This window comes from Haliotis rufescens, unplaced genomic scaffold (assembly GCF_023055435.1).
Source record: "Haliotis rufescens isolate VD_foot unplaced genomic scaffold, xgHalRufe1.0.p SCAF_1, whole genome shotgun sequence".
NCBI lineage: Eukaryota > Metazoa > Mollusca > Gastropoda > Lepetellida > Haliotidae > Haliotis > Haliotis rufescens.
The window spans coordinates 54,675,858-54,688,285 of NW_025963779.1; the positions used below are offsets into that span (position 1 = coordinate 54,675,858).

A 12,428-nucleotide genomic window follows, 5' to 3' on the forward strand; every position below is an offset into this window, starting at 1 on the left:
ATGGGTGATCTCAATATGCAAGGTTGGTATAATGCTTAGCATGTACAGCAAAGGTTTACACTGAAAATAGTTATAATCGGTAACTCAAACTTTTTCATCTAGATTAATCTTTTTGATAGGTTTATGTTCTTGTCAGAAAGGTATGTCATGATGTACTTATTCTCCATTCGTCTGGATGGTCTCTAGTGGACAGCCGTGATTAGCGTAGATCCCCAGCAACCTTTGCACCAGGGGACTTCTTGTATCAGGTGGCCAGCTTCAGTGACTTTATTTTCTTTATTGTGTTTATTGCGTGGCATCGAACTCCAACTATCGTTACTCATAACATCAATCACTCGATTGTCTGTCGCTGACCCAATTATTTACAGGCAACCAAGATATACCTTAACTGATACAGTGGCTATACAACAAACAAACAAACAAACAAACAAACAAACGAGAAACGTCAGTTCTTGTGAATAAATGGTCAAAGAGACCAGTTTCACTCCAGAGCACATGTTTGTGATATGCCACCACATTTCCACTGTCTCATCCCACATCTGCCTTGGATAAGGACAGTGAGGTAGCCTGGTGGGGGAAAGCATTCGCTCTTCATGCCGAGGACTGTGGTTCGATTCCCTACATAGGTACAAAGTGTGAAGCCCATTTCTGGTGTCACCTGCTGGGATATTGCCTTGGGTATGAATGACAACAAAAGACACAGACTTTAGATATTAAGATTTATTTTTCTGAACAGATTATGTTTGTGAAGAGTGAATGAACAAAGGAGAAAGATAAAAGTAAACTTAAGATACTTTGATTTTTTTCTCTGAAACAGATTTATATTTTTAAAGCATAAATCAACAGAAAGACGCAAATATATTTTTATTCAACAATTATGATTCCACCTTTATTGATGTTTTGATTTTATAATCATGTTTCTAATTTATTTGACGCAGTTCATGTTTACCGATCTTCAGCTTCTTTATACACTGTATACAAACTACCAGCCTAACTAAACAGTGGCCTCCACCTCCCCTTCTAGCCACGCCTACACCACCTGTACTAACCCTGACTTTAATATACTATGAACGGATACCTTTACTGGTGTTTTAACAATCATAAGAAAATACATCAAGTAGGCAATTCATATGACACAGTTAATGTTTTAATACCGACCTTCAGCTTATTTACACACTATATACAAACTAACTACTAGCCTAACTAAACAGTGGCCTCCACCTCCTCTTCTAGCCACACCCACACCACATTATATGAAAACTACATCATATAGGCAATTAATGTTTACCGATCTTCAGCTATTTTACACACTGTATACAAACTACTAGCCTAACTAAACAGGGGCCCTGACTATAACATTATATGAATGGATACATTTACTGATGTTTTAACAATCATAAGAAAATACATCATGTAGGCAATTCATCTGAGACAGTTAATGTTTACTGATTTTCAGCTTATTTACACACTATATACAAACTACTAACCTAACTAAACAGTGGCCTCCACCTCCCCTTCTAGCCACGCCCACACCACCTGTACTAGCCCTGACTTTAACATTATATCTTATAAGTGGTTGATAGAAAATATATCAGATGTCAAACAGAATTTAGTCTATGATTTTGAGCCCAAATAAATATTGCCATAGTTTTATCTGCACAGATTATGTTTTAATACAAAGTTTGGACTAATGTCCAGTCAGTTCTGGATAATACATGCACTTCATTTTTTAACACTGACTTATTACTACCTGTCTTACTTTTTCATGTACATAGCTTACCAGATATTCTTTGAGGCAACATTGATTGTACTATTCATATCATTTGGTATCATTAGATCTGAGCTTACATGTATCATTAACCAGGTAATGTTAGCTTGAGCAAGGGTCAGGAATGCAAGTTGCCAGTACCTCTGAAAGGGGCAGGAGTAGGGGATATACGTACTGACAGAACTAAGGACGACAACCACTAGCCAGGCGTGAACCACTGGCTGGAACATCAATAGGAGCTACAACTACTGACAGGGACAGGAATAGGAGTTACAGACACTGACATGGACAGGAATAGGAACTACAACTACTGGCAGGGACAGGAATAGGAGCTACAACTAGTGGCAGGGACAGGAATAGGAGCTACAACTACTGGCAGGGACAAGAATTGGAGCTACAACTACTGGCAGGGACATCAATAGGAGCTACAACTACTGACAGGGACAGGAATAGGAGCTACAACTACTGACAGGGACAGGAATAGGGGCTACAACTACTTACAGGGACAGGAATAGGAGCTACAACTACTGACAGGGACTGGAATAGGAGCTACAGCTACTGACAGGGACAGGAATAGGAGCTACAACTACTGACAGGGACTGGAATAGGAGCTACAGCCACTGACAGGGACAGGAATAGGAGCTACAACTACTGACAGGGACTGGAATAGGAGCTACAGCCACTGACAGGGACAGGAATAGGAGGTACAACTACTGGCAAGGACAGGAATGGGAGCTACAACGTCTGACAGGGACAGGAACAACAGCTACAACCACTGGCACAGACAGGAACAGGAGTTACAACCACTGGCAGGGACAGGAATAGGAGCTACAACTACTGGCAGGGACAGGAATAGGAGCTACAACTACTGGCAGGGGCAGGAATTGGAGCTACAACTACTGGCAGGGACATCAATAGGAGCTACAACTACTGACAGGGACAGGAATAGGGGCTACAACTACTAACAGGGACAGGAATAGGAGCTACAACTACTGACAGGGACTGGAATAGGAGCTACAGCTACTGACAGGGACAGGAATAGGAGCTACAACTACTGACAGGGACTGGAATAGGAGCTACAGCCACTGACAGGGACAGGAATAGGAGCTACAACTACTGACAGGGACTGGAATAGGAGCTATAGCCACTGACAGGGACAGGAATAGGAGGTACAACTACTGGCAAGGACAGGAATGGGAGCTACAACGTCTGACAGGGACAGGAACAACAGCTACAACCACTGGCACAGACAGGAAGAGGAGTTACAACCACTGGCAGGGACAGGAATAGGAGCTACAACTACTGGCAGGGACAGGAATATGAGCTACAACTACTGGCAGGGGCAGGAATTGGAGCTACAACTACTGGCAGGGACATCAATAGGAGCTACAACTACTGACAGGGACAGGAATAGAGGCTACAACTACTTACAGGGACAGGAATAGGAGCTACAACTACTGGCAGGGACTGGAATAGGAGCTACAACTACTGACAGGGACAGGAATAGGAGCTACAACTACTTACAGGGACAGGAATAGGAGCTACAACTACTGACAGGGACAGGAATCGGAGCTACAACTACTGACAGGAACAGGAATAGGAGCTACAACTACTGACAGGGACATGAATTGGAGCTACAACCACTGGCAGGGACCGTCACAAGAGCTGCAACTACTGACAGGGACAGGAGCAGGAGGTACAACCACTAGCAGGGACAGGAATAGGATCTGCAACCACTGGCAGGAATAGGAGCTACAACCACTTGTAGGGACAGGGAAAGGAGACACAACCAAGGAAGGAATTAGAGTAGGGCCCAGAATCAGGCTGGAACACAAGTGGAAAATGTTTAATGACAGTGATAAGGAATAGGGCTATAAGTGATTACAAACTGGTATAGTAACTTACAATGAAGCAATAACAGCGGAAGGACACAACTATTTTAAATATGGATATAATATAGATAGGACAATAAAATATAGTGTGACTAGAATAATAGCAGAATTTAAAAACATTTCTACTCCGAGTAAAACATGAAACAGTGTTGTCTAAAATAGATGCTTCAGACATACATTAACAATGTACATCTGACTATACCTACCATACCTACAGCCTGGCCCTCTTACAAACCTTCACCTCTACCTCATCATCCTCATCTCTCTTTCTCTTCCTGTCCACCATCTTGTTCAGGGGTCCAGGTCTCCTGCTAGGGACTGGACGTGGCACTCCTTGGTGGCTTAGGCTGGTCAGACTGCAGGACACATCACACTGGCTCAGGTTGGTGAAGCTGCTCACTGGGCTGACAGGGAGAGATGTGGTGCTTGAGGTCAGTCTTGGTCCATACTGAACAGGGTCAGAGATGTTACAGAGCCAGAAGTCTTTGTAAACTGTAGCTGAGATGGTGATGCCGTCTGGGAAACCTGACATGACTGATTCCATGGATCTGCTAGGTTTGGGCCCATAGTTCAAGCAGGTGGTGCTGGAAGATGGGGAGGGAAGAAGATCATTGTGGAATTCCTCAGAATTCTTGAAAAGGGTAGAAGAGCTGGGGAAGGGGTCAGTAAGACTGATGGAACTCAGGCTGGTCAGACTGGAGCTGGTGCTGGCTGGGAGAGACTCATCACTTGGACTGACAGGCCAGATATCTGAAGTGGCTGATAGAAATGTTGATGTTAGATCAGGGGTGTCAAAGAATGAAGTAAATCTGGGACATTCTGGATAAAGGAAGGAGTCATGGTTTTCTTGTAACTTGCCGATGGGGCTGTTGGGGGTGTTACTGCAAAACATGGATGATCTAGGGGTAGGGTTAGTGGGGCTGATGGACCTTCTTGTGGCAATGGAGGGGATGACAGCATCAGTCCAAGTTGTGTGGGGGTAGAGACAGGTACAGCGAGGCTGAAAGTCATCCAGGCTCACCCAACTCTCATTGGGACACAACATCTTGTGGTCCTGAAGTGTGTTAATGATTAATTTGATTAATTGTAAGTACATTTTACATGAAAAATCAAGAGACATGTATTTAAAGATAATACGCTTTTAATGTAATTGGTTTATTTTAAAAGAAACTTCAAGTGATGTGTTATTGTCTACACATTTGAAATTTCAAGAAGGGCAATGTCTAATACTAATGCCTAAACCACTTGAATTACCTTCACAGTTGAACTCTCTTGCACCAACTCAAGTTTATACTAGAGTACTCAACTCCAGACTCAAGTCTCACAAGAGAAATCTGTAAAATACATGCATGTATGAACATGTGACTGTGTGAAATAAATTAATGAGTGAATGACTGAATGATTTTTCAGTAACTGTTTTATTCCAACCTCAAACCTTTTAAAAGGGCCTCATTCTCACATTAGGTGTTTGTCACTATAATGCCAAGGTAGCTCCAGCACTGATGCACTAACCGGGCCTTGTGTTAATAAATAGTATTAAATACATGACAAAACATGAGATGGCAGGCTAGATAAAAAGCCATGTGAATGACCAAATTAAAACCCGAATCTAGCCTTTTATTAATTAATTACTGATATGACATAGGACAGTCGGCCAACCAAATGGAATGGGGAAGACATACACTGGTGCTACAAAGATAGATGTAGGGCCAAGTATCGCTGTCAACATTGTTGTAACATGTTACAAAAGAACCGTCAAAATACATGTTATCTAGCTAGAAGCCCTGGGCTTTTCTTATGTGCAGTCGGGATTACTAATTGTCTGTTTTGAATACTGCATGTTTAGCCCCAAGATTCATATTTCTATCATGTAGATTCAAACATCCGGGTATAGGCCTAGAGATGATGTCACCACCCCATTCGGCCTGTTGGCCTGTGTCTTACGGTAAAAATGTATGTAGAAGTTAACAGTACATGGACATTCAGTCATTACAATGTACAGTTCTGGTGGGTCAAGAAAGGACATTTTGGTTGTTGTCAAGGATGACATGTTACGTTTAAATTGACAACAAAAGTAAATCTGGGAGCATTGGAGAAACAGAAAACTATATCTATACAGGAAATACGTTTAATTACCTTACTGTGGTAAGAAGAAAGTACAGGAACTCAAATATATCGACTAAACTTTCAAAATAGCAGAGGTGTGATAGCAATGATACGCTTCGGTAAACGAAGATTCGTAAGAGCCGGGCTTGAACTTGGCAACCGTTACCCTAGCAACACCGGAACTGACATTTATTTTTAAAAATATATATTAAGTGAATGAAGGAAATATTCAGAATAACAACAAAGTGAAATTCCCCGAAAATACAAATGTCAAATATAGAAAACTTACCCTTTCCTAAATATAATTCCTAAAAGGGAGCCTACTCTGAAAGTTATAAAAAGTTATCTCCCTTTGCAAAACCGCTAAAAAATAAATACACGATTAGCTATATAAAACCAAGAAACTATATTTAGAGCTAAATGTTTCGAAAGTCAGTGTTACCAAGAAAATGGGCTCCATTTGGCTTGTCTGTTCTCACACCCCTAAAATGTACTTACATGTAATAGTGGTACTTTATTTTAGGTCACGCAATAATATGATTATTACCTTCCTATGTGTAGATAAGACAAGTATTTATCTCCAAATGAAAAACTTAATAAATACAACAAATACAAATAAATGATCTTTCAAGGGTACACACTACATTGTTATTTGGTTATTACGTCAGATTTTTCTCATGATTGATGAAAATCTGAACATCTTTAATATATTTTCATGAAAGATTGTGCAACATTGCTGATGCATATAAGAGAATAGTTATGTAAGTGACGTTGTGCAAAGACTTGAAATATCTATCTATACGTCTATGGTCTATTGAAAATAGGATGAGATGTACAATGACATCAAATGTGGACTAATTACACAAATAGGACATCGCCCATTATGAGTCCCCTACTTAAAATACATCCCTACTTTTACTTTTTAAGTGCGGGAATTATTTTATATTGCCCCAGCTATGTTTACCTGATTTTTCTCTCGACAAAGGTCTATCTAATGACGTTATAATATGAAAATTGTTATAGGTAACCAAATGTAGCGCAACATTATACACATTTGATGCTTTTAGATTTAAAGATTATGCAAATATTTGAAAATATTTAAAAGTTAATTTCAGACAGTACTGCCATGTGCAAATCAAATAGTGCAGGTTCGAACCCGGCTGGCGACACATGTTTTCCGACAAAAAAAGTAGTTCTGTCTATTCCAAGAGTAAATCAATTGAAACGTTGGTTCATGATAATGTATAATTGACAACCAACTCTCTTTTCCTAAAAAATAATGGAGCGTTTAAACAATAGAATGACGTCACAAGTGTGTTTTAATTAGATTGTAGGACGCGAATAAAAGTGCACTTTAAACTGACACGAAGTTGTAAAAATGATTATAGTTTGTTGTTTAAAGCCGCACTCAGCAATATTACAGCTAAATGACGGCGGTCTGTACATAATCGAGACTGGACCAGAAAATCCAGTAATTGACATCTTGAGCGTCATTCGGCGCAATTGGGATACGATGACATGCATCAACCAAGTCAGGGAGCCTGACCACCCGATCCTGTTAGTCGCTTTTTTAAAACGGCAAGCATGGGTTGCTGAAGAACTATTCTATCCCGGATCTTCACGGGTTTCAAAGTGGTTTTAAACCTCCCTCTCACTCACTCACTGTAACTTAGCCCATGCTTCAGAACGACTTAATTAGACCACAATACCTGACATATTGATTCCCTGGATTTCTTTGGATCAAAAGTAAGTGCGATTGTAACAAAATGAACAAAATAACGCATCGCAGTGTTAAAGGAATTGCAATTACAGTGTAGATACAATTCTTTCGCCAGAGGTAGTTTCGTCAACTCGAGCCAACTATATAGTTCCTCCAAGTCGAGTTCACTAAGAGTTTGCTTTCCGTCAGGTTGCACAGGTTGAGGTGCTCACAGACTCACTCGCATCAAGGTCACAGTTCACACAACTTGACCTTGACCTCCAATACAGCACACCATCCAACAGATCAAGTTGTCAGTCTGGGGTCAGGGATGCCTGGATTTCGCAACAGTCAGGATGACGAGTTTCACCGATGAACAAACATGTTCTGTACTATGGTTTACTCTTATGGTTTATGATTTTCTTTGCAGTAAATCAGTTTGCCCTGCTGTATCCGTTCTTATTTCACAAAGCCATCATAGCACCGTGGCTGTAGTAATCCCTCGGTAATAAAAGTCGAACTGCTATATCCCTTTGTGGACCTTGTAAGACCCTGCAAAAATGGGGATCTGTGGTCAGGCTTTGTGATCCTTGATCATGCTTTCCGAAACTAGTTTGCCTGCTCCAGACTTGTTTTTTGTACATGATATGGCTGGAATATTATGGACTACATGGGCGGATACACATGCACCATGCACCGCCTCCGTGGTCTAGTGGTAGAGCATCCGCCCGGAGAGCGGAAGGTCCGGGTTTCGATCCCCGGCCGCGTCATACCAAAAGACGTTAAAAGATGGTACTTGTTGTTACCCTGTCTGGCGCTCGACATTAAAGGGCTAAAACAAGGACTGGTCGGCTCGGAGTCAGTATACTGTGTCTGAGTGGGTTATTCATGTTAAACTGCGGCATGGTATCTCAGTGTGCTAGCACTATAAATCGGCATCAGTCCGGACTAGTACAAGCAGCCACAAACACACGTGCATGCACGTCGCCATATAAGTGCAATAATCTTGGACGCGACGTTGAACCCAATTTCACCTCACCTCACCTCACCATTCACCATGCTGGTCATGTTTTCGTGCCAGATTCATTCTGGTTATACGGTCAAATCATATCCATGTAGGATATATGTTGTTGGGTGGCCGAGTGTTGTGATATTTCTACACTTTGATATGTATCAAGTTATCTTTATCGATCGAAATTCTTGAAACTTCTAGTGTTATTAATTTTGATGACTTGGAAGATAAAAGAAAAGAATTGGAGGAAATTAGGAAACACAAGATGGCTGGAATTGCCATAAGATCTAGAACTAAGTGGATTATGGATGGTGAAAGAGTTAGCAGCTATTTCTGTAACCTTGAGAACAGGAATTTTGTCAGCAAGTCTATGACTCATTTGGAGTTAAACGATGGCACCACATTGCTAAATTCAAGTGACATTATTGCTGAAGCTGCCAATTTCTATGAGAATTTATACAGTAGCAAAGAACACATGGTGCAAGATTGTGATTTGAATACCCTGTTGGACAGAGATTCTCTCCCCTTTTTAAATAAAAGTGATGTGGACGAGATGGAAGATCTATTAACTCTTGATGAGCTGGCAAAAGCTTTGAAAAATATGCAAAATAACAAAAGCCCAGGCTCAGATGGCTTTCCCACTGAATTTTATAAATTCTTTTGGAAAGATATTGGACAATTTTTATTGCGATCATTGAATTGTGGTTTAATATCTGGTGAACTCTCTGTTACCCAGAAACAAGGGGTTATTGTCTGTATTCCAAAGGGGGACAAGCCTAAACGCTTCATAACTAACTGGAGGCCCATATCACTATTGAATGTTTCATATAAGCTGGCATCTTCATGCATAGCAAATAGAATCAAGTCAAGATTGCCATTTATCATTAATGAAGATCAGACTGGCTTTATGACAGGTCGCTACATTGGTGACAATATTCGCTTAATCTATGATGCCATCTCATGCACAGAAAAATCAAACATTCCTGGTATGCTTCTTCTTATAGGCTTTGAGAAGGCATTTGATTCCATTGCTTGGTCATTTATAGACAAATCTTTATCCTTTTGGGGATTTGGTGAAAATTTAAGAAAATATATATCGGTATTTTACAATGATATAAAAAGCTGTATGTCCATCAATGGTCAGTTGTCATCTTGGTTTAATATCAGACGCGGTTGCCGACAGGGTGACCCATTGTCACCGTATATATTTATTCTCTGTGCAGAAATACTAGCCAATATGATCCGCTCTAATAGAGATGTCAAAGGTATCCTGGTGGACGGTAGTGAGTATCTTCTTAGTCAGTATGCTGATGATATGGAAATATTACTTGATGGTAGTCAGTCCTCCTTTGTATCATGTATTAACTCTCTTGATTGTTTTGCCAAAATATCTGGTCTTAAGATTAACTATAATAAAACTCAAGTTATCTGGCTTGGCTCCAAGAGAGGTTGTAAGGAAAAGTTCAAAGATGATTTGCCTGTTGGTTGGAATCCAGAAGAGTTTAGAATTCTAGGAGTCAAATTTTGCACAAATCTGAAAAAAATGGTTCAGTTGAACTTTAAAGACAAATTATTTGAGTTAAAACAGATTATGAATAGGTGGATGAAACGGATAGTTACACCAATTGGTAGGGTGGCAATCATTAAATCCTTGTTGATTTCAAAACTCAATTATCTATTGTTATCACTGCCTGATCCCCCAAATGATTTTCTTGTAACTTTAAATGCTATGCTTTTTAAATTTCTTTGGAGTGATAAACGAGACAAAGTAAAGAGGATTAAAGTTTGTCAACCTGTTAAGCAAGGGGGCTTAGGTATGGTGAATATCTTTTCATATGTAACATCTCTTAAGGCCACATGGATAAGGAGACTTGTGTCCTCAGGTGATTCAAAATGGAAGCACCTATTTAAATCTACATATCCTTATTTGTGTAAACTTGGTGAGTTTGGTGTGACGTTTTTTGAAAGAAAATTATTTTTGATAAGTAATGAGTTTTGGAAAAGTTGTTTTCAGTCATTTATAGTGCTTGATAAGAAAATCAAGCCAGAATCTTTCAGTAGTTTTTTAACTGAACCAATTTTTTATAACCCTAATATTAAAATTAATAGGAAATCATTTTTCTTGAAATGCTGGTTTGAGAAGGGCATCTCCCAAATTATAGACTTGGTCAAGGCCAATAAGGAGTTTCTGTCATATGAGGAATTTAATGATATGTATGGTATTTGTTCATCCTATTTGGAGTTTTATGGTGTTGTTAGCAGCGTTAAACAATACCTTGGAGCTCTAAAGTTAGTTAGAGTTCCAACTGATTCTGTGGAGGATCAGCGCTGTGTGGTAAAAACTATTTGTAGTTCCAAGTCCGGTTCAAAACATATTTATTTTTCATTGGTTTCTAGAGAAGTGAAAACTAAAGGGCAGGAAAAGTGGGAATTACAATTTGAAAACTTAAATTGGAACAATATTTATAATAAAATTTTCAGTACTAGACAGGATGTCAAACTGCGATGGTTTCAATACAAAATTACCCACAGAATTCTCACCACTAATACTTTTCTGTATTTACGCAATTATGCTCAGAATGATTTGTGCTCCTTCTGTCACAATGAAAAGGAAACAATTACTCACTTGTTTTGGGAATGTGATGTAATAAAACAATTTTGGGATGAAGTGTCATTGTGGATCGACCAGTGCTTTCATGTTTATAATATGACATTTTGTGCAGAATTGATACTTTTTGGAGTTAAAGAGAACATAAAAACAGATAAAGTGTTTGATTTACTTTTACTAATTGCAAAATACTATATTTATAGATGCAAATTCCAAAATACAAAACCTTATTTTCATGTTTATAAAAAGGAAGCTTTTTCACGATACAACATTGAAAAAGATATTGCTTTAAAGACAGGTAATCAACAGAAATTCTATGGTGCTTGGATGCTGTATCATCAACTTTTCGAAAATGAGGAGCAGCTTTCAATTTAATTTTAGTTTTGTACTTAAGATTTTAATGTTTGAGACCATGTACTTTCCTAAACTGCAATATGATATATAAACAAGAGTGAATGTGTGAGTGAGAATTATGTTATTTTCTGTATAAAAAACAACAAAGTAAGATGTACTGATAAGTTGTGCTTTATGTCATGGGCTTTCCGCTACCCTGGGCGGAAGCCCATTTATGTAACAGGTGCGTCTTTCTAAAAACAATAAAAGAAAAAAAAAAAAAAAAAAAAAAAAAGAAGTTATCTTTATCAGACCATCCAATATGTCCAGTTGAGTTTGAAGTGTTTAGTGTGGCTATGTTATCACATAGTGTGGACATCCCATCTGATGCAGCCTAGGGTGGAAACTGGACTTTTATAGTCAGTTAACTCACATGCCTCGGGAAGTTGTTGCTGTACATGCTAAGCAACATTGCATATTGAGATCACCCATTCATACAATTTCTAAAAATTTAATACAATTAAGAAATGTTAGATCGGACTTACATAAGGCGTTTTGCACCCAGAATGCTATCGTTCCATCCTTCTCATATGTAGTGCCTGAATTTGGAAGACGTCCATTATTTGTTTGTTTGTTGTTAATGGCCACGCAATGTTGTATTCCAGCTAAATGACTGTGACCTGTAAATAATTGAGTCTGCACCAGGCAAACCAGTATTTGACATCATGAACAATCTTTATGTTGAGTAATCAGCAGGCTTAGAGGAGAATTCTTTTTTTTGTCTTATTCCACATTTGGCCAGTTCTTGTTTTATCCTCTTAATGCTGAGCAGTAACAACAAGCACCATCGTCCAACAGCCCTTGGTTTGAACGGCCAGGGCATTGAAACGCTAATGAGTGAGTGAGTGAGTGAGTGAGTGCCTGCGTGCTTGGGGAATGTTATTTTATGGTACATTTCACAATATATTACATCATTACGGACTACAAAAGGTTAGCCATATCAGTTATAA

The 12,428-nt window shown here is 39.2% G+C and overlaps 1 protein-coding gene across 2 annotated transcripts; it reads right to left on the minus strand.

Annotated features, from left to right (window-relative positions):
• Positions 1 to 705: 705 nt before the first annotated feature.
• LOC124131488 (probable maltase-glucoamylase 2) lies at positions 706 to 6,018 on the minus strand. Of its 2 annotated transcripts, none has more exons than XM_048397997.1 (2): positions 5,797 to 6,018; positions 706 to 4,994 (listed from the first exon to the last, which is right to left on the minus strand). In XM_048397997.1, the coding sequence occupies exon 2, from the start codon at positions 4,778 to 4,780 to the stop codon at positions 3,872 to 3,874; it is 909 nt and encodes a 302-aa protein (XP_048253954.1). In that variant the 5' UTR covers positions 4,781 to 4,994; positions 5,797 to 6,018; the 3' UTR covers positions 706 to 3,871. The 2 variants fall into 2 exon arrangements, with proteins under 2 accessions (XP_048253954.1, XP_048253961.1); XM_048398004.1 differs by lacking the exon at positions 5,797 to 6,018 and having other exon boundaries at positions 706 to 4,714; positions 4,915 to 5,659.
• Positions 6,019 to 12,428: the final 6,410 nt, after the last annotated feature.